Here is a 23,625-nt window from a genome sequence, read left to right as displayed (position 1 = left end):
CTCTATCAAGTCACCTCTCATCCTTCTTCACTCCAATGAGAAAAGCCCTAGCTCCCTCAACCTTTCCTCATAAGACCTGCCCTCCAGTCCAGGCAGCATCCCGGTGAATCTCCTCTGCACCCTCTCTAAAGCTTCTACATCCAGTAGGTTGAGAGAAGGAAGCATGGGGCCCTGACAACTGGAGATAACGGTAGAGCAATTATAATTTGGAAAGCACAAAAGGCCAGAATTAGAGGATATCTCAGGGGGTTGTGAGGCTGCAGGAGATTACATAAGTTGTAATGAACATCATAAAAGGGCCCTGAAAACTAAGATGAGAATTCGAAAGCCAAGTTGCTGCTTGATTGACAGCAAATGTAGATCAATAGTAATGGGCTGAGACTTGCTGCAAGTTAAGGCCCAGGCAGCAGAGGTTTGGATGACCTCAAGTTTACAAAATGTAGAATATGGGTGACATTATTTGAATGGTTGTAAATTGTGAAAGGGGAATGATCAACAAGACCTGGGTTTCCTTGTGCACCACTGAAAATAAATACACAGGTGCAGCAGGCATTAAAGGCAGCAAATGATAAGTTGGCCTTCATAGCGAGAGAATTCAAATACAGGAACAAGGATGTCGTGCTGCAATGGTACAGCACCTTGATGAGGCCATACTAAGAATACTGGTCTCCTTATCTGAGGAAGGATGTTCTTGCTATAGAGGGAGTACGCAAAGGCTTACCAAATTGATTAATGGGATGGCAGGGCTGACTTATAAGGAGAGATCGAGTCAGTTGGGATTATATTCACTGGTTTGAGAAGAACGAGGACGAATCGCATGGAAATTCTAACAAGGCTAGGAAGGTTAGAAACAGGATGAATGTTCCCAATGACAGTGGAGTCAGAACCAGGGGTCAGAGTTTAAGTCTAAGGGGGTAAACCTTTTAGGACAAAGATGAGAAGAAATTTTTTTACCCAGAGAGTGGTGACCCTCTGGAATTCACTACCACATGAAGTGATTGAGGCCAGGATAGTGTGTGTTTTTAAGAAGGAGCTAGATATAGGTCTTGTGGCTAATAGAATCAAGGGATATGGGGGGAGGGCAGGATTAGGACACTGAGCTCAAAGATCAACCATGATCATCTTGAATGGTTGAGCAGGTTCGAAGGGTTGAATGGCCTACTCCTGCTGTTCTTTTCTATGGCCAGCCAGGTATGTATCAGAACAGTCAGGTCTAGAGAGACTAGAAAGTGTGAATGAGGGTTTCAGCAGTGGATGAGCTGGGAGAAGGACAAAGTTTGGCAATGTTGTGGAGGTAGAACTGAGTGGTAAGTGATACCACACATATGAGACTGGAAGCTCATCTCAGGATCAAAATTGTGACATTAAAGCTGTGAAGAGTCAGCCTTCATCTCAGACAGTCATCAGGGTGAGGGAACTGTCAGTTGTTGCGGAATGGCTTCAGATTTCCCAAGATTTAATTGGAGGAAATTGCTGTTCACCCAGTCCTTGATGTCAGATAAGTAGTCGGACAATTTAACAAGAGTGGAGGAGGTGCGAGAGGTAATGATGTGGTCAAGAAGGTAGTTATCGTGAAAACCAACACTGTGGCTCCACGTAACGTTACCAAGTCAGTGTCAGTGAGGAGTAGAAGGAGGTCATGGATTGACATTTGGGGGACACAGGAGGTAAATGAGCAGCAATGATGTAAGCAGAAATGGCCAGACAAAAATAGAATGCAGCGTATCTACTTTGCCTCTGGCTATTCTGGTGGTTACAGGATATGACAGTAGTGAACAACTTTTATCAATTAATCTACAACGAACGCAGATCGGAGGCCAGGAGAACTCCTAGTGCTGGAAATCCCTGGATCAAAATTACCTGTTCCTCCCAAACATTGCCACATTGTGCCTGCGTCCCTGGTATATCTTATCCACAATAAACTCCTGAATGGGAAGGTGGTGGCTTAGTGGTAATGTCAGTGGGCTATTAATACTTTAAGGAAACTGCAGCTGGTACCATTTAAAGCTTCAATAAATAAATCTGCAATGTAAAAGGCTTGAGATGTGAAAAACTGTCATTCCAGATTCAAAATGTTAGCTCAGTTTCTTTCTCCCCAGATGCTGCCAGACTGACTGAGCTTCTCGAGCATTCTCTACATTCGGTTTGGCTTTCCAGCATCCTGAGACTGCAGACTATATTGCAGGGGAGCTGTAGAGTCCCACTCCATGGACTGGAGCTCAAAATCTTTGCAGATGCCCCCAGAGCAATACTGGACTGTCAGACTTTCAGATGTTGCATTAAACTGAGGGACTATTTCCCTCTCGGGTGGACATAAAATATCCCTATGGCATTATTTGAAGAAGTGGAGGTGAGTTCTCCTCAGTGTCTATCCCAATGTTTATCCTTCAACCCAAAGATCTTAAAACAAATTACCTGGGTCATCACGCCATTGCTTCCTACAGAATGTTACAATGCACTGATATGCATGTGAGTCTTTGACATTGCAACCGTGACAACATGACAAAAGGTGCTTCAACAACTGAGAGGCACTTAGGGATGTGCTGAGGTAATGGAAGAGGCTATATAAATGCAGACTTAATGTCTTAACAGATTGTTAAACTTAAGGGAATGAAGGTTATGGGGGAAAGGTAGGGCAAGTGGAGTTGAGGATTATCAAGTCAGCCATGATGTCACTGAATGGCATAGCAGACTCGACGTGCTGAATGGCCTACTTCTGCTCCTATGCCTCATTGCCTTAAGTCTTTCTTTTCTTTCCAGCACTTGGCAAAGAAAGCTCCACTTGAATTCCACCTTTCGCCAGTGGAATCCCAGGCATGCCAAAGTCTTGGATAAAAAAATAAACACCTTCTCATTCACTTCAACTGAAGCAAAGACACCAAGTACATGCTTTGTCTCGATTAGAATTTCAATTATTACATGTTACTGGCTAAAGGGATCACAGTCAGCTGGAACAAACTCTCTCAGTGGACTGGGTCTCTTTGAGCTCTGAATTGTCAAAATGCATGGATACTGTAATTAGTTTCTTTTCGCTCTGCTGTATTATGACACACCCATTAACATGGCATCGTCCCAACTACTGTACATTGCGTAGATTGCAATAGGAATTGGAAAGATTTTGGCAACCTTTCAGGGGTCTGGGTTTCATGCTTTGCATAGTTACCATAATTCTAGCACTATAGTGAGATTTCCTGCTGCAACAGCCCTGCCTAGACTGGCTTGTGTCTGCCCCACAATTGGGACCTGATAAAGTTTATTTTGTTTTAAATAAAAGAACCTTAGCACAAGATTTTCCACATCAGACGAATCCTGGCACATTTCTCAAGCAGCAGGGAGATAGTCCTTTAAAATGTAAAGCTGTCCTCCCTGCCCTATAGCAACACTGGAAATTGGCAACACACACAATGTTTGCAGATTATTTAAGCAGAAGGGACAGGAAATGTTATGGAGTGACATTCCATACTGGGCAGTGTTATGATTCGGGTTATCAGAACACTCGACAAGTTAGATCTTTGTTAGGACCTGACTTGATAGTCCACAATGATTTAAAGAATAGAATGTGTGCAAGAATGAAAGAAGCATAGGAACATTTGAAAACATAGGAACAACAGTCGGCCATTCAGCCCCTCAAGCCTGTTCCACCATTCCTTGAGACGATGCCTGATCTGTGGCCTAACTTCATATATCTGCCTTTGGCCCATAACCCTTAATACCAAGTTCAACAAAAATGTATCTATCTCAAATATCTCAAAGGCTAAGAAAATAAGCGCCTGGAATCTAAGATTAAACTGAAACACTAAAAAGAATGTTTATTATACAAACCTGAACAAATCGAGTATAACCAGACAAGCTGTGGTTCAGCATCTCACAAACTAAATGGTTGATGTGATCAAGGCAGATCACACCCAGGACATTAGTGGATATCAAGATGACTAGACCAGTGACATTACCACTTCGGCACCATCCCCCCCTCACTTTTATCAGTTCACTATCATTCATCCCTGTAGGAAATAGTCTGGAAGATTCATTAGGACCATAAGGTTCTTGAGAAAAGTGAGGAACAAAGGTAATTTGTGGTAATGCAAAAGGAGCAATGAGTGACAAATAACAATTTGGCCATGTCATAAAATATATAGTTATGAAACTAAAATTAAAGACACTAGAAATACTCAGCAGCTCAGCCAGCATCTGTGGAGAGAAAGACAGAGTTAACATTTCAGGTCCGTGACCTTCATTGACTTTAAACATTAACTCCGTTTTTCTCACCACAGAATCAGCCAGGCTGACTGAGAATATCCAGTAATTTTTGGGGGGGTTTATTTCCGCAGCGTTTCACTTCTGTATTTGTGGTCTCTATGCCAAAGTCCCCAGCCACACCACTCTCTCTACCTCACATATCTGTGCCTTTTACATGATTAGTAAGTCTAAGCTGTGATTAAACATTTCAATAACAACAACCCTAATGCAGCCTCCATGTGATAGCTCCCAGTATATGCTTCCGATAACTGCTTCCCAGAAAATTGCATCTCACAGGAGCTAGCCACACCAAGTGAAGCACAATATCCATATTGAAAGAACAGGAAAGAATCTGTCAAGACCAGATACGAAGAAAGCAAATCACTTCACTGTTTTCTTTAATGATGCATCAGCAATATTTTCCACTGTGTGTCATCCATGAAACATGTTTTTCTAACCACATGCATCTTTTCATGGTGGCAGAAGAAAACATTTGAGATTTTTGAAGTCCACAGTGGGATTAAACCACAAGACCTCAAAGGATGTGTTGCACCAATGTAAAAACACTTCCTGGATGTACAAGTAATCAAAACTGAAATTTTCTAAAGCTACAGCGACTTTGAACCATGTCTGTGGTAATTTAAGCAGATACTTAACAGACGTGCCTGTCAACAGTATAAAATTCTGGACAGGACAATGAAAGTCCCGAATTAAATTCAAAATGTTCCTACCCTTTCCATCTAAAGATTAGTACAACAACAGTAAATGCAGTGATAATTTGATCACTACCAATTAAAAAAGGAATCCTTTCCCAAATTGCTGCCAATTGCACTAACATTGGTCATCGAGGTGAATTGAGGAATGCATAAAATGCCACCCTGCTGTAGCTCAGCGATGATGAGGTAAGGAAAGGACTGACTATCTTAGAGCAATTTTCCTGATGTCAGGACATCCACAGCTTTTCGCAGCCCATGAAGGTCTTCTGAGATATAACTGATGCTGCAATGCAAAGAAAAGCAGCACTCAATTTGCATACAGCAAGCTCCCATGCACAGTAACGTAATAAAGTGCCAGTTAATCTGCTTTCGGCAAAACAGGCTGAGGATTCCAATTGTGGCATGGTTGTTTTAACGTCAAGGCGAGAAAGCAAATGGAGAGAACTTTGTTTTCTTTGTTTATTTTAATGTCATCCGCAAGACAATAGAGCACTGGCTCAGATCATTGCTAGGAAGGCAGATGTGTGCAGAATCAGAGTTTGATTCAAACAGTCCCGATGGCGGGGATAGATACAGCAGTAGGAGTGAACAGAGCACTCACTTTCCATTCCACTTGCCCCACCTCACCAAAAAACATAAAGACCAATCCCATTAGTTCAAATCTCAAGAGGTGAAGTGGGGTATAACGGGCCCACAAGCTGGTAACTGAGAAGTATGAATCCAGAGATAGTAAGAACTGCCAATGCTGGAGTCCGAGATAACACAGTGTGGAGCTGGAGGAACACAGCAGGCCAGGCAGCATTAGAGGAGCAGGAAAGCTGACGTTTCGGGTCAGGGCCCTTCTTCAGAAAATCAGTAAGAATCCAGACTGCTTCACAGAAACAGAGGAAGAGAGAGGGGTGGATAGCGACGACAAGGTCACTGAATTTCGCTAAGTGCGAGCACTGAAAACCTGAGTTCTGAGGAAGGGTGACCAGATCCAGAAAAGTTAATTTTGATTTCTCTTCACATACGCTGCCAGAACTGCTGAGCTTTTCCAGCAACTTCTGTTTTTATTTCTGATTTACAGCATCTGCAGTTCTATTGGTTTTTATTTAGTACTGGAAACCTGTTCAGTATCCACGCCAGACTCAACAACAAAATAAGAAGGCACTTAGCCACAAACATCTGCTTTAGATCCTATCCCACCAAGGACTGGTGTCTCTTCAGAAAGTTGGCAGAAGGCTACACTCGACCACAGTTTTTTCCATAAATTTGACGGGAATAGCAATTTACAATGCAATTGAGGGATTGAGGGTAAGTGCAAGTTGTCTGTGGCAGAGTCATGCAGGTCTGGAATGAGGGCCTGCTTATCAACAGGACAAGAATTTGGAGAGGTGGGAGATTTGTATAATGCCAAGGTCAGACCACATTTGGAGCATTGTGAGCTTTCTTGGGCAGCGTATCTTTGCAAAATTATGGCATGGTCTCCTTGGAAGAAGTACAGCATTGATTCACTGGAACAATAGCTGGATTCTAAGGGTCATTGGACAAGAAGTGTTTACACAAGAAGATTATATTCCCTGGAAGTCTAGGAATGATTTTACCAAAGTTTGAAAGATACTAAGAAGAATAGATAATGTAGATCCTGAGAGCCCAGGTTCAATTCCACCCTCGGGCAATTGTCTATGTGGAGTTTGCCCATTCTCCCCATGTCTGCATGGGTTTCCTCCGGGTGCTCCCACAGTGCAAAGATGTGCAGGCTAGGTGGATTGGCCATGTTAAATTGCCCATAGTGTCCAGGCATGTTTGGGTCAGACATGGGAAATACAGGGGTAGGGAAAAGGGTCTGGGTGGGGCCCTTTTCGGAGGGGCGGTATGGACTTGTTGGGCCGAATGGTCGGTTCCCACCCTGTAGGGATTCTATGATTCAATGATAAGCTACTTCTGATATTCGAGGAGTCTAGGACCAAGGAATGTAATGTAAATGTTAGAGCAAGACCTTTGAGGAGTGGAATGCAGAAACACTTCCACATGCAAAGGGTGGCAGAAATTTAGACCTCTCTTCAAGAAATGGCAAATGCTGCAGGATCATTTATTAATGTTAAAACTGTGATCGATAGATCCTAGTCAATGTTATTATAGAGTTAAGTCCCAGGGCAGTCATGAGCCCTCTGAATAATGGAAGGGCATCGAAATAGCCCACTCCTGTTCTCATGAGGTCTCTGTGGCTGGAGAGTGGGACAGTGAGGAAAATCAGTCAGAGTCCCCACTTCTCGTCACAATCCTGATCAGACTTTCAGGGAGTCGTGAGGAAGGTGAAACGTAGGAACTTGAAAATTGTTATTTCGTTTTACCACAGTGCCAAACACTGGCAAGAGTAGAAGAAGGAGGATCAATGCCTGGATGAGAACTGGTGCAGGCGAAAGGGCTTCACATTCTCATTGGGACCAGGAGATGCACCTATTCAAAAGAGGTGGCTTGCACTTCAATAGGGCCGACGTCCTCATGACAGGTTTTACTCATGAGATTGGGGAGGATTTAAACAAAATTGGCAGAGAGATGGGCATCAGCATGCAGAAGTAGAAAAGAGGAATAAGGTGCGCAAAGTGTTACCCAGTACCAGAAAAGAAAATAGAGTTGGAAAGGAACAGGTTGAGAAAGACTATGAGTACAAAGACAGGGTTATAATGCAGGTTATGTAATTGCACAATGTGTGGTGAATAAGGTTGGTTTGCAAGCACAAGTAGCCTTTATTCATTCATGGGATGAGAGTGTCACTGGCCAGGCAGCATTTATTGCCCATCTGTAATTGCCCAGAGGGCAGTTAACAATCAACCACATTGCTGTGGGTCTGGAGCCACATGTAGGCCAGACCAGGTAAGGAAAGCAATTTCCTTCCCTAAAGAACATTAGTGAACTAGATGGGTTTTTCCGACAATTGACAATGGATTCACAGTCATCATTACATTCTTAATCCAGATATTTATCGAATTCAAATTCCATCATCTGCTATGGCGGGATTTGAACTCGGATCCCCAGAACATTATCTGGGTCTCTAGATTAACAGTCCAGTGATAATACCACTAGGCCATTGCCTCCCCGTATGAGAAACAACAAATGCTGGAGATCACATTGAGTCAGACAGCATCCATGGAGAGAGAGAAGCTAACATTCCAAGTCTAGATGACTCTCCATCAAAGCTCTGATAAAGAGTCATCTAGACTTGAAACAGTAGCTGACTCTCTCTCCATGGATGCTGTCTGACCCGCTGTGATCTCCAGCATTTGTTGTTTTCAGTACAGATTCCAGCATCCGCAGTCGTTTGCTCCTAGCCGTATGGGAATATGACGCAGTTGCAAGGATGAAAACATGATTTAAAAACAGTGAGGACTGGGCACGTCATGTTCAAGGACATGACATGCTCAAGGACACGACATGCTCAAAGATAAGGGAGAAGAAAAGTGAGATGGGGTAGCAATGTGGATTAAGGAAGATATTGTAAAGTGCAAAGGGAGGATGTCCTGGAGGTGCCAAAAACAGAATCCATTTGGTTAGAGGTGAGATGTAAAAAGGAGATAATAGTACAAGTGGTGGTATTTTATTGGAAAGTAAGAGGAAGAGAGAGAGAGAAACAAAAGCGAAAGATAACTGCATGGAAATCAGAGATAAATGCAAGAAATATATAGTGGCGATATCAGGAAACTTCAATAAACCATTAGGGACTTTCTTAGAGTAAAGGGTAAGGACAATGGGAACTTTCTGAACCATGCCCAGGAGAACTTCCTTGAGTAGTATATTCTCTACCCATTTAGAAAAGAGACATTGCAGGATCTGGTATCAGGGAATGAGGTGGGCCATATGGGACAAGCTTTTGGGGGTGGGGGAGGGTAGAACTCAGGGAAGAGTGATCATCATGTTATAAAGTTTTAGATTTGCAGTGCAGAAGAGCAAGTAAAGTATAAAAGGTTGGCTAACAAAACTGAGATTGAGTCTTGCTGGGAAAAGATACTTTCTGGAAGCTTTTCATATTGTACCTATTAGCACATTCACAAGAAACAGTAATGTAAATGGGAACAATATTTTCATATGCATGAAAAGAGAGCACTGATTGGTTGACAACTGAACTCTGTTGGGGGAGGCATTGCCATGGCGAATGCACTGGCTAGATGATGACTGACAGTTAACCACCAAACTTGGTTTAAACTTAAACCAAGACGGTTGACTATTAGTTGGTCAAGGCAATGCCCTGAGGAATGGGCTAGAAAATGTCTTGTCATGTGTTTTGTTGAGTTGAAACAGGTACACAGTATAGGTGCACCTATTCTTTCTGTGTATAAAAAATAGGCCCTGTTTATTAATGTATGTAGGTTCCAGCATACACAAGTGAGCCAACACTGCAAGCTTAACTGACAATCCTAAATTGGTGGTCAGAATGACTGAGGTTCATGGAATAGAAGGGGTAGTGTCAGCTTGGATTAAAAAAAATACTTCATGGTCAAGAAACTGAGTGTTCTGGTAAATGGTTGTTATTTTAGACTGGAAGTTGGTAGACGTTTGTTATCCTCAATATTTCAATGCTAGGAACGTTGTTTATTTTACTCTACAGAAATGACTCAAACATTGGAATATATAATAAATGGTCAAAATTTGCCAATGATACAAAATGTGCAAGTGTAGCTGATGGCCAATCAATTACAATAGCATATAGATAGGCCAGCAGAACAAAGACAAGTAGCAGATGGAATTTAATACAGAGAAGTCTGAGAGACTCCCTTACACAAAAGGAATAGGGAGAGGCAATTAAAAAAAAAACTAGATGGTTCCATTTGAAAGAGTCTGCAAAGATTGACAGACTTGGAGGTTCATCTATAGAGATCTTTGGTGCTGGCAACACATAAAGAGAGATCAACTAGCAAAGAATATATTATCTTGGGCTTTCTAAATTCTGTTGCTGGAGTACAAAAACAAGTGTATCATGTTGAATCTTCATAAAGTTCTGGTTAGGCTGCAGCTTTTGCACTGTATCCAGGTCTGGTCATCACATTCTCAGAAGGATAGGAGGATCCCTGAGAGGCTGCAGAGGAGATTTACTAAAACAGGATGAGGGAATTTGGGGACATGGTTAGGATAAGGAAGCTTATATTATTTCTCCTTGGAGAATAGGTAAGTCCAGAAGAATTTAACAGAGGTGTAAACGATCGTGATAGGTTTCTACAAAGTAAACAAAGATTACACTGTTTGAAAAGGCTGATAGAACAAGGACTAGGGGAACAGAGATGCAGCAGTATTGTCAAGGAAGAACATCAAGTGGTAATGACATGGAACTGGTTGACTTTGAGGGTGGTAGAAGCAGAGACAATGAATGAATTTGAAAGGAAATTGGGTGGGACTTGAGTGAAATAAACCTGCACAGATCCAGCAGGGGAACGGGACTGATCAGATTGCTCTGCATAGAGCAGGTGAATGATAGGTGAATGGCTTCCTCCTGTGCTGTAACTCCTTTCTGACCCCAGGAAACCTGCTGCAACGTATCTGTCTGTGGCCTTTGAGTGATGATGGGATCAGACTTAATCGCCCCCAGTAACAAGCTAGTCTGCCAACAGCTGGGGAGCAGCCACAGTCGTTGGAAATGCACCCATTCTGTATGGGTGGAAAACATCTTCAAAAAATACACATTACAAGCTCAGTTGGGATTGTGGGAACAAGAGGAACTCTCTTCCAGAAGTAACAGTAACTGTAATTATTCACTGTGTAGTGCACAAAGCAGCCAAACATTAAACATAAAACACTTTCATTACTGCAATACAAAATCACAAATGCTGCTTTCATATTGGCCTTATTTTAGTCCAGAAACCAGTGGAAAACTGGCTGTAAAATCTTCCAAAAACCCAAGCCTTTGTGTCTGCAAGACTGCAGACTGACTGCCTCTCCAGATAACCAGGTATTACCAGTCATGTGCCCTGCGAGGGATAATCACATCCAGAGAGACAACTTTGAAGAGAAACAGAGACAGATGCCTGTACACTCTCCTACACCACGACCCAGACTGCTCTCCTACCCATTGCACTTCTCTCATTCTCAGTTCCTCTCTAATGACAGGCCCTGGGCACTTATCAATCTAAACACCTTTCTGTCTCAAACCAGTCTTCCTGCTGAGTCTCAAGCAATGTTATGAAAGATATGGGTGACACGGTGGCTCCGTGGTTAGCACTGCTGCCACACACAGCGCCAGAGATCCAGGCTCAATTCCAGTCTCAGGCGACTGTCTGTGCAGAGTTTGCACATTCTCCCTGTGTCTGTGTGGGCTTCCTCCGGGTGCTCTGGTTTCCCCCACAGTCCAAAGATGTGCAGGTTAGATGAATTGGTGATGCTAAATTGTGTATAGTGTCCAAGGATGTGCAATCTGGGTGGATTAGCTATGGGAAGTGCAGGGTTACATGGATAGGGTGGGATGCTCTTTGGAGGGTCAATGCAGACTCGATGGACTGAATGGCCTCTTTCAGCACAGTAAGGATTTTATGAATGAACAGTGCGAGTCAAGTAACCAATTTGGTTACACAATTGTTTGCCTTGCCTTCCTCCCTCATTGATCCGCGCCTACTCCAGAAATGAAAGCAATGTCGCATTAACAGCTTATTTTTTTTCCCCAAAGTCAACATGGACCAATCCAGCACTATTTGTGGTGCATTCAATCAAGGCTCTCACTTTACACCTTAAGACCACAAGATGGAGGGCAAAAAAGTAGGCCACTCAGCCCACTCTGTCATACAATGAGATTGTGACCGATTTGATAATCCTCAATTTAATTTCCCTGTCTTTTCCCCAAAACCCTTGCTTCTTTCACTGATAAATCTGTCAACCGCATTCTTGAATATAGTCAAGAACCCAACTTCAACAGCTCCCTGCGCTAAAGAGTTCCACAGATTCACTGCCCTCTGAGAAGAACTTCTTCCTCATCTCAGTCTTAGATGGGTGGACCCTTACTCTGAGATGACGCCCTCTCATCCTAGACTCTCAACACAAGGGCAACCACTTTTCAGCATCTACCCTGTCCACATCACCTTTCCCTAGCTTCTAACAGTTCTGAAGAAGGGTCACTAAGCTTGAAAGATTAACTGTGCTTTCTTCCACAGATGCTGCCAGACCTGCTGAGTTTCTCCAGCCATTTTTGTTTTTGTTTCACATCTCCAGCACCTGCAATTCTTTGTTTTATTACATGTTAAGTCCCCTAAGAATCTTATATAGTTCGGTATGGTTGTCTCTCATTCCTCTCCATTCCAATGAGCATATACCCAACCTACTCAACCTTGCTCATAAGAAAATCCCTCTATACCTAAGATCAGCCAAGTGAACCTTCTCTGGACTGCCTCCAATTGTAGTAATCTTTCCTTAAGATAAGGAGACCAAAACTGTTCACAGTATTCTCGGTATGGTCTAACTCGTCTTGCTTAAGTGAGATTTCCCTACTTTTAGACTCCATTCTCTTGGAAATAAAGGCAGACATTCCATTTGCTTTTCCAATTCTTACTGAACTTCTATGTTGGCTTTTTGTGATTTTTTATATGAGGACCTCCCCAGTCCCTTTGTCCTGCAATATTCAATGTTTAAATAATATTTACGTCCTCTTTTCTTCCTGCCAAAGTCCGTAACCTCATAATTTCTCGTATTATATTCCGTCTGCCCATTTTTTTGCTCACCCATTTAATCTGTTCGTATCTCCCTACAAACTTTGTGCCACCACTTTGCCGTCCTCACCATCTGCCTTCCCCCTTATTTCTGTGTCATCCACAAACCTGGCTACAGTGTACACAAAGTTTTATAAATTGCAGTGAGTGCAGGACTTACTGAGACTGCTGGGGCACCATCATGGAAGGTTTCTGTTTCACAGTCAGAGACATGTGGCCCAGTGAATTGATCTTCTGAGGAGGTTGCACCAATCTCTGGGTCACGGTCTGCTGGGGCACCTGTTGCGGGATGGGCTGCCCCTGTGCCACAGTGTCCTGATTGTTTGTGGGATGAGCACTGGATGTCGTCTCCTCACAGGCTCTGCCTTTGGTGCCTGGTTTACACACGCAGAGCTGGGGCCGTAGGCACATCCCTCCATTTTGGCACTTTGGAGAACAATTTGCTGTCAGAGAAAAAAAGCATGTTTCACTCACAGTGCTGATGTCAAACTAGAACAAAACAATTATCTGGAAAGTGAAGGACAAAATTAGAAGTAGATTTCATCAATTGTTTTGATTCTGGAAAGAGTTATTGAGGTAGGTATAAATATTGAATTGGTACAAAATATGCAACAGTGAATGGACAGCTACTTTTATTTCACTCCTACTGTTTATCTACTTTACGTTAATGCAAATAAGGATACATGAGATACATACGAATAAGGAGCAGATTTAGAAACAAAAACAGAAATTGCTGGAAAAGCTCAGCAGGTCTGGCAGCATCTGTGATAAGAAAGTTCTGAGGAAGTGTCACTCGACCTGAAATGTTAACTCTGATTTCGCTCCACAGATGCTACCAGACCTGCTGAGCTTTTCCAGCAATTTCTGTTTTTGTTTCTGATTTACAGCATCGGCACTTTGTTCGGTTTTTAAAGGAGTAGATTTAGGCCACTCAGCCCTTCAAACCTACTTCACCATTCATTAAGACCATGGCTGATTTGTTTTTGTTCCGTATTCCACGTTCCCATCAAATCCCAGCGTAGAACTACTAGAATCACACAAAGTCATGATTGATCCTGTTGCTTCAGGCAGGATGAGGGAGGAAGATTAAAATTTGATGACCAAGTGAAGCTAAGTGTTTGCCACTGCCACTCTGCAGGAGCAACACAAGTGGCACTTTCCATTAACAGGGTATCACCATCAAGGCAAAAATTCATTCTGTCTACCGTACAAGACAGTAATGCACTAAATGAACAATCCCCAGTGTGTTTAGAATTACACTAACACCCGATTGAAGATTATTGGTCAGGCTCTCAATGTAGCTCAATAATACTTGCTTGAAGTTACATATGTTCATGTACAGGTTCAATTCTCACACTCACTGGGGTTACCACGAAGATTCCAGCTTCTCAACCTCACCCTTTGTCTGAGGAGTGTGACCCTCAGGTTAAACTCACCACCAGTCGTCTCTCTTCAGTGAGACAGTAGGCCCATGGAGCTCTGGAACATTTTTTTCCTTATTTATTCATTTGTGGAATGTGGGCATTGCTGGCTGGGCCAACATTTATTGCCCGTCCCTGTTGCCCTTGAGAAGGTGGTGGTGAGCTGCCTTCTTGAATCGCTGCAGTCCACCTGCTGTGGGTTGACCCACAATGCCATTAGGGAGGGAACTCCAGGATTTTGACCCAGCGACAGTGAAGGAACGGCGATATATTTCCAAGTCAGGATGGTGAGTGGCTTGGAGGGTAACTTGGAGGTGGTGGTGTTCCCATGTATCTGCTGCTAACTATGATGCCTTTACCTTTACCTCATTTGCAGGGAACAGCAACATTTCCAGGCATTTGTAGTCATGTGAGAGCTACACTTCTGTGGGTGAACAGCAACAGGCTTCATTGAAAAACACTATGTATAGCGGATGGTTGGAGAGGAATCTTATTTTGAGCCCTAGAGACCCAGTTCCATATGATCACACATCAATGTGTTAAAGCTCTTTATGCACAAGCTCACTAGCTACACTCAGAACAAAGATACAATTCCCGTTACAACTCTTCAAGATTCTTTTAGAATTCCCCTTTCCCTTCAAGATTTGACTTGCACAAAAGGGGCTCATTTTCAACGGCATGATCAGTTCTCTTAGAAAACACGTATGACACACGCTCTCACTGTTTCCTCGGAGAATGGAATGATGGTGCCTGGTAACCCAATGGAATTGTAGCAGCAATGAGGACCAATCAAGCAGATTGTGATTCAAAGGAGCAGACTGCAAATAATCACAATCTCTTGAAAAGGAAGACGAAGAAGTGAAATTCTCACTCTCCATCTGCCTTGCTACGTGATCTAGGGACAAAGGAATTCCCTGGAATTTCCATTCCAATAAAGGAATGGGATCACTACAACACTTGCTGCACTGCAGGGCAACTGAGGATATCTCAGTGGCCCTGAGATTAAAGTACCACCACCAACAAGAGAATAAACTGTTGAGCAGGACCAATAGGTGCTTGTGTGGTACTCTGATTTGTAGAGACATTTGTAGAGACCATATCTTTATATTTTCCTGTAGTTTTGATTGTGGACTGAAATACAAAAGGGGTTGTTTTAAAAACTAAGAATTCTAGAAAGGATTACTATACTTTCTCAAAAGCAAGTTACCTCCATGCATTGTGTTTACATTGCTGTTTGTTCAAAAAATGGAGAAGGTTGCAACAGGCGAGCTGGAGCTGGGGAGGAGGTGGGGGGGATTGAAGGGAGTTTCAGCCAGCAACAAATTGGTCTGGGGAATTGTGACCAATCATCAATGAGAATGGTCTTCTGCCTGCCAACAATTATGTGATTGGCTCCCAGGTAGCTGATCAGCTTGTGGGTGCAAATAATTGGTCAGAAGCTATCGGTTCTCCAAAAAAAGAGGAAGGAGCTGACTGCTTTTTCAGCAGGAAAAGCCAGTTTGATCCAGTTCTGAGGAAGGGTCACCAGACCCGAAACATTAACTCTGATTTCTCTTCACAGATGCTGCCAGACATGCTGAGCTTTTCCAACAACTTCTGTTTTTGTTGCAGTTTATTCCCCTCATCAGTTCCTGTAGGCTGTGGCTCTTAACCAATAAGTGAGAGGAATAAGTGTGAACCAGTCACCCTGCATCTCCTGCAAACAAAGTGAAAGTTCTTGGAGTAGGAAAATCGGGGAGCAGCAGACTGAAAGGATCATCTCAGCAAACCTTGTGGACAGGGGACAGGGATTGAACTGCCTTCCTGGTCTTTCCCTCCATCCATAGAAACCTTTTTTGTCCATTTCTGTCTGTGTCTGTCTACAGGTCTGTGTCAGGCAGTTTTATAAGGGGGTTTATGAAACAGTAATTCTTGTTAAGTACAGATACTCCACGCCACCTTGGTCCTGGCTTTCTCTCAACCGGAGCCTAAAGGACTGGCAAATTGGGACATTTTGCATACTTTTGTAAAAAGCATGAAATCACGCTGTGAAAATATGGGCTCTTAAAACCAACAGTGTTCTCTAAACAGTTACTGCTATGCAAAGCAAGGTAATCACATGCAGTGTGGAGTTTGAGAAACACTGTGAAAGATAGGCTGACAACACTAAAAGGTTGACTCTGTGACCTTTAGGGAAGAACATCTGCTGTCCTTACCCGTCTGGTCTACAGGTGACTCCAGACATACAGCTGTATTGTTGACTATTAACTGCTCCCTGAAATGACCAAGCAAGCCACACACTTCAGGGCAATTAGGGATGGACCCCACATCTCAGGGAAGAATAAATATTTTTTTTAAAAATTCTAGTTTTGGTCCTCTCTACAATATGGACCTCATTTCACTTGAACATTCATCAGAGTGCAGGGACTCATATGAAGTCACATTCCCAGGACTGTAGACTATTCAACAAGTGGACCTCTCCCATTATTACACTCCCAATCTCAAATCATACATCTGCATAGCAGGTAGGATAGTTCAGGGGGAATGTCTGGAGCAGATTTGAAATCTGTAACACAGTCTCAATTACTCAAGTGACTGAAATAAAAATGATTTACTGCATTCTACTTTTTAACTTGACTGCTTTTCAGGAACATAGAGAATGTGGCTCACTCAATTGTGAATATTGAGCCCTACAAATAGCACAGTAATTCCTTTGAATTTAACAAAAGAAAAATCATTTACAGCATTTTTGATTCTTCTGTCTTTGTGGAAATCAGCAATTCTCCATACTGAAGCCCAGAGTACTCAGTAAGAGCTATGCTGCATATCCATTTGGTTTGGAAGCAGCATTCTGTTCAGCAGTAACTCAAGATCATCAAACACCAATGTTCAACATGCAGGCACCTGCTATGAATAGTGACCTAACAATCTGACATGCCATTGAAGCATTTTTTTTTAACTTCTTGTATCTCAATTTTATTCCATTTCCTGACAGCCAGTGAATGAACAGGAAACATTCGCAGACATACATCTGGGGTTCATTTGTGAAAGTATATACAAGCCCACAGCCAACATGGTGCATATGAAATAAGGCATACATTTCACCATAAAAACAACTGCTTTCATTGGGTTAGTATGTCATCATTTTCCATTTCCGGCTAAGGAAGGCCATGAAGGTAACAAACAAAAAAAAATCTACTTTGTATATAAAAGTTCAAGATCTGTCATTTGCACTCCAGGCATGCTGTACATGTGCATATTTGAGTGTTTTTTTTTGAATAAACTGAAACTTCCAGATGGTTTAATCTTGGGAAGCAGCTGGGCATTTACAAATACTTGCCAGTACTGAGCGCGGTAAAATAATGGTTATGTCACTCAAACAACAGTCAGGGCCCTGAAAGAAGATTGTTCAAATTCCACCACTTGAGAATAAATATATCTGGAATGACAAACCTGGTCTCAGTAATTGTGACCTATAACCTGTCAGATTCCTGTAAAAACCTATTAGTCCATTAGGTGTTTTATGGGACGGAGCATGTTCGCTATATGACTCCAGACTCACAGTTACGTGGCTGACTCTGAAATGGCTATACAGGTCATGGGCAATTAGAGATAGACAATAATTGCAGGTCTTTCCAGTGATGCCCACATCCACAAATTAACAGAAAATATAGATATATTTATAGAATATGGGCCAAGTGCACCTGAAGGGAAAATACAAGGCTTTCACAATTATGAAATAATACTTTGTGCATTAGTTTATTAGTTTGGTTCTTACAAACACGAGCATTCTCCTCTTTAGTATAACCAACACTACAGGAATAGACAGTAGTTTAACTAAGTAAGTAGTCATTGCACAAGCACTGAGGATCTTCCCCGACAGTGTTGAGGATTTGAAGCAGTTATTGCAGTTGGTCTGCTAATTTGCCCTAAGGTGGATACATTGACTGTTGCTTCGGAGGTTGTGTTAGGGCTGGGTGGCACAAAATGGCCAACGGCTGCCCATGGCTACAGGAGTTACAGCATGTGGGAAAATACTTGCTTAATGCAGTCTCCACAAATAGAACAATAGCAGGTCTGTCTTAAATGAGTTAGAATGTGCAGCCGGCAAATGTTATCCCATTGTGAAAAGATAAGAAAGTCTTTGAAAATATCATGACCGGGGCAGGACCACCTGCCTGTCCACCTCTTTAAAATGCTGTACAAGAGAGCCAAGCCAATCACAGAGGGATAACGCAGCGCCACTGACCAATAGTATTTGTTTGTGTGTGTGTGTGTGTGTGGGTCGGGGGGTGGGTGGGGGGGAGCGTGTGCGCTCTAAGCTTTAACTGTATATGATCTGAAGTTTTTGTGTGCTTTTCTGTGAAGAAAATCTGAGGCTGTAATGAAGTTGTACCAAAATAAATTTGTACCTGAATCTATGGCCAGATTCGGACACTCATTGGAAAATGTGAGATCCAACAGTATCCTCTCCCAAATTGCTGAAATCAACTAGAGATGAGCAAATTGCCTGCTCACTTCAGGCTTCAAGTTGGAAAATCGAAAAGAACCCAAGATGAGCTGCCTGACCTGCTTTTACCTTCTGTGAATTCCTTTCTCATCTCTCACAAAATGGTCCATTCAGAATGTGGTAAGCACATGCTCAACACAACTTAAGTTAGTATAACATTGCACTATTACGAGCCCTGCAGGGGAACCATTAATCAACATCACCAAATTCGCCAAATGGCATGCAAATTAAGAAGTTCTCAACAAGACTTCAGTTCTTCTGATTTTTACTCTAAAATGAATAGTGAAATGAATGGAAACAAAAATTAAACATTAATTAACAGACAAATTATACATCAAAAAGATTAATCTCCTTTTAAATGGAAAAGGTACAACAACCTTATTCAACCAGAAATACCTGCATCAGTCCCACACAAACTTTCACAGAATTTCCAACATGATGTCTAGTTCATCAGCTCTCTCACGTTCCTCTCAGTTGATATGGCTCTTGAATCACATTCACTAACAGCTGCACTTCATTCAAGGTCCCAGGTTACAGTTAGCACCAACAAGACACATGCCTATGAGCCTCTCTCCATACGTCACATGAATCCCCATGGAATACACTCCCAATCAGTAGCTTTCTAACAACCAACCAACAATATCTAGTGTGCAATCATGTCCTCTGCTTTTAGGATTCAGTCTCTTTCAGCTGAGTGAATCACTTCCCAAAGGGTTTCTGGAGTTCTAATTTTATCCATACTGCCAAACTAACTTTAATGTAGAAACTTGACTTGCTCCTAAACACACCAGGAGTTTGATAATTGTGTTGTGTTGCAGCACTTATTCATATCTGCAGTTGTGTACTTCTTCTCCTTGTGTACTTCTTCCCCCAGCTTTCCTTCAAGCTGGGCAGCTGTATGGCTTTTGGACTTAATTCTCTTCCTGTTGGTAATGCTTCTAGGTCAAGCGTAACCAGGTCACATGGACCACTATTTCTTATTATCCTGGAAAGTTATCAAGGATCCTTTTACACTAAAATAATTCTACACAGGCTGGTATCCTGTCACTAAGTCACCCTTTATTTACGCATGAACAATCCTTGACTTTAGTACTGCCTCTTCAGAGCCAGCTTTCAGGGTGTCAGTATCTCTGACGCTCCCCTTTTAATTTATTTTTAGTGCATCTTTTCCCCCACAGCACCCGCGTTATGTGTGTGTAAGTACAAGGGACTCAGTGAAGACGCCATTGCACAAATAATTTTATTCAATATTTCCACCACCAGGAAAAACACCCATGTGGCCAGGGAATGAGTAACAAGTAAAGCCCAATAAGGGAAATGCTTATGTGAAAAAAGTGATTGGGGAGGGTGGGGAAGGGATAAATGGAACACTCCAATCCCTGTGGCACTCACCTCTCCCTAAAGGCATTGGCAGCATTTGTGGACCATGTGCCCCATCTCCAGGGACACCCGGTCTCGAATATAGCTGCAGGAGAAAGGCAGACAGTCGGCCGAAATGACCCCCAAAACAGTGGGCTCAATTCGAATGTATGTATGGAAATGTCAATGGATTTCCAATCCATCACCTTTTAACTCACACGGCCATGGCTACAGAGCTACACTCCCCTTTTAAATCTGTTAGCCAGGGCTTCCTGATGGGACCAGATTAACAGCCCCAATCAAACAATGCATAGGAGGTCCAGCTGGCTGGCCTTGTTACAATCACTACATCCCTCGCGCTCCGAGTCTGAGGACAGATGCCGGTCCTTTTTCTTAGAAATCCTCCTGGGGCGTTTTAGCACCGGGTCAAGTTTCTCCGGCTCAACATCTGATATGAGCAGTGTGTATCAGATGGGAGCTCACCACTTTAGCCAGGATCACCTCGGTAGAATTTCATTCTCTTCTTTATAACAGCCCACGACTTCATCTATTATATCCATTCCCGATTCTGAGGGCTCATCAACGCTTAATGGAGAAGGTGAACCCACGGGTTCCGGAATCCTTTCCAACTGTTCCGAGGGGCAGGGCACGTTTTGCTCCCGCACTGTTTGTGAATTCGCAGTTTTCATTTGTCCACATGCTTGTTCAGGACTGTCTCACCTACCCAAGCCTTAGACGTCACTGGTTGTGACCTTGCGTTGACCATGCCTCTTACCCATGCAGGGCCATTTCCGGGATTCTTAGGCCAAACTGTTTCACTCACTTGGTAGAGTCTGGTATCTGGCATTGGCATTCCTAATACCATTTCACCCTCCACCCCCACCCCACACCAAGTCCAGGAAGGTCAGATTTAACCTGGCGTGGAATTTTCTACTGTTTGGCAACTCTTCTGGAGCTATCCCTGTAGTTGCATGTCGGATGGTCCTATAATCAAACAGGAACCAGGACAGTTTGGTATCAAGTGAGGCTGTAGACTGTCGTTGAAGTTTGGACTGCTCTTTCTGCCAGGCCTTTGGATGATAGATGGTATAGAGCTGTCCTTCTATGTTGAATCCCATTCGACTTTAAGAAATTCCCCGCTGGTAAACGCTGGCCCATTATCTGTGACTAAGACTTCTGGGACTCCGTGTGTTGAAAAACATGCGTGCAGTTTTTTTATCGTTGTCCCCATGTTTGATGAATGACCCTATGCACATCCAATGACTTTGAGTGGGCATCTACAATGACTAAGAACATTGAACCCATGAAAGGACCGGCATGGTCAATGTCTAACCAAGTCGAAGCTATGAGTGGCACCGCCTTGTCCTTTTCTCACAGACCAAGTAGTGGTTTGTGGTCTGTGATTATCACAAATTTTTATCCATAAAGGTATTGGTGGAACCTCCTGACTCCAAATATGACCACCTATCCTTCTTTCTATCTGGGCATATTTGTGCTCTGTATGAGCCAAAGACCTGAATGCTATTGGGTGTTCCTCTTCATTGGACCACCTATGAGCTAATAGCCCAATGTCATACAGGGAGGCATCACATGTCAATACCAGATCTTTCTTGGGATCATAATGTGCCAACACCTTGGAGTATGATAGCTGTTTCTTTACTTCCCTGAAAGCTATGGCTTGTCTATGTGACCATGTCCTTTCGTAGAGTTGATGCAAAGGTGCCAGGATGGAAGCCAGGTTATGTATGAACGACGCATTAAAATTTACTAGACTAAGAAATGACTTGAGCTCCTGGAAAGATATGGGAACCGAGGCATCTTTGATTGCCCTCACTTTATCTTCCAATGGGTATAACACGGTCTTGTCAACTAGGTCACTTCAGCTGAGTGGAACACACATTTTTTCCCTTCTTAGGTTTATGTCTGCCTTGAAAAATTGCCTTATAACTATATCTAAGTTCTGTAAGTGTCCTTTATCAGTTTTCCCTGTTATTAGAATGTCATCTAGATAAATGGTAATCTGAGGTAGACCTGACAAAATATTCTCCATCATGCACTGAAAAATTGCACAGGCTGACAACACCCCAAATGGCAGTGTCATATATCAGTACAAGCCCTTATGGGTATTAATTGTAGCATACTTCTGGGAATTCTCATCTAACTGCAATTGCATGTATGCATGGCTCATGTCCAGCTTTGTGAAGGACAGCCCTCCTGCCAGCTTTGCGTATAAATCCTCTATGCAAGGGTTTGGGTATTTATCCAGCTATGAAAAGCGATTTTCTGTTTGCTTAAAATCCCGCAGAGGCGAACTGACTCATTGGACATCAAAATCGGTCTGTGCTGCCCATTCCACAAATTCCTTCACTTTCCAGCCTCCTGATTTCTGCCTCTGTCTTTGTCCAGAAGGAAAATGGCACTGGGTGGGCCTTGCAGAATCGTGGAATTGCCTCCTGGTCAACATGCAAGGTGGCCTTGACTCCTCTGACAGTCTCTAGACCTTCTGGAGGACTTCTAGGTATTTAATTAGGACTTCACACAAACAGCCACTTTTTAATTGAAAAATATTGAGCCAATCAAGGAGAATCTTTCTTAACCAATTTCACCCCATCAAGCTCAGGCCTGGGCCTTTTACTACAATCAGTGGTAACTGAACCAATTGTTTCTCATAACAGACCACAACCGATATTGTACCCTTAATCTGTAAAGGTTCCCTGATATAGGTTCTCAGCCTAGCCGAGGTCTTACACAAACTTAAAGACAGAAGTCCTGAGCAAATTTTGTTAAAAACTAGTTCTGCAATCACTGATATGGCCGCATCGGTATTGACCTCCATTAGAACCGGATAACCAGATGTTTACTTTGGTTCTGATTTGAATGTTGCTGAGCAATTTAATTGTTCCAAACCAGATGTAGGTGGACTTTCCAGGGTATGAACTCTCCTGGATACCGGTGTATGAGTTATCTTACTCCATTTAGGTCTAACAGGACTCTTTAGCTGTCTCAAGTCCACATACCAGCAACAATGATAATAGCTTGCTGGCCCGGATCCTGTAGAAAATTTTAATCTTTAGCCGAGGCTTGGTTTTTTGTTTGCGGTTTTCCTGTGGGCTTACCTAGACACACCCTGTCAAGGATATGTCCTGAGTGAGGCTATGCTATTGCCTTAATTCAAGTGGTGTTCCCCAAGCACAGTCAGATTAGTGAGGGTGTTTACTTCCATCAGAATGCTCTGAAACTCATTGCTCCACTTGCTGCATTTTCCAATGACAAAGCCAGTTCTGGCGCCTATTTGAAGTCTAGTTGGACTTCAGCTAATAGGCGTTTCTGCATAGTTATATCAATAATTCCACATACCAAATAATCTCTAAGCATCTCATTTAGGGTTAAACCAAAGTCACAGGCTTCTGATAGTCGTCTTAACCTAGTCAAAAATCCCAATACGGATTCTTCTGGTTCTCGAATTGCTGAGTAAAAACTATAGCATCTCAGAAGTATACGAGTTTTGTGCTCATAATGTTTCTTAACCATATCAGTCAATTCTTGAAAGGTTTTCGTATCTGGAGCTTCAAGGAAAGTTAGGCTCCTCATAACAGAAAAAGTTACAGCTGTCAGGAGAATTACTCATTGCTTTTCATCTGCCTTAATGTCATTTGCCCAGAAAAAAAATAACACATTCTTTCCACATACTGGGTCAAGTCCTAGATGACAGGGTCAAACGAGCCAAGCTTCCCAAA

General features: G+C 42.7%; 1 protein-coding gene across 1 annotated transcript in view; it reads right to left on the bottom strand.

Moving 5' to 3' along the window:
* ltbp1 (latent transforming growth factor beta binding protein 1) overlaps window positions 1-23,625 on the bottom strand; it is a 294,397-nt gene that overhangs the window by 249,569 nt on the left and 21,203 nt on the right. Inside the window, exon 3 of the mRNA XM_048601362.1 lies at window positions 12,780-13,062. Coding sequence (XP_048457319.1) covers window positions 12,780-13,062 — 283 coding nt within the window. The remainder of the gene's footprint in view (window positions 1-12,779; window positions 13,063-23,625) is intronic.

The sequence above is a fragment of the Rhincodon typus genome, chromosome 9 (assembly GCF_021869965.1).
Source record: "Rhincodon typus isolate 14 chromosome 9, sRhiTyp1.1, whole genome shotgun sequence".
NCBI classification, from domain to species: Eukaryota; Metazoa; Chordata; class Chondrichthyes; order Orectolobiformes; family Rhincodontidae; genus Rhincodon; species Rhincodon typus.
This window is presented reverse-complemented; position numbering and strand designations above follow the sequence as displayed.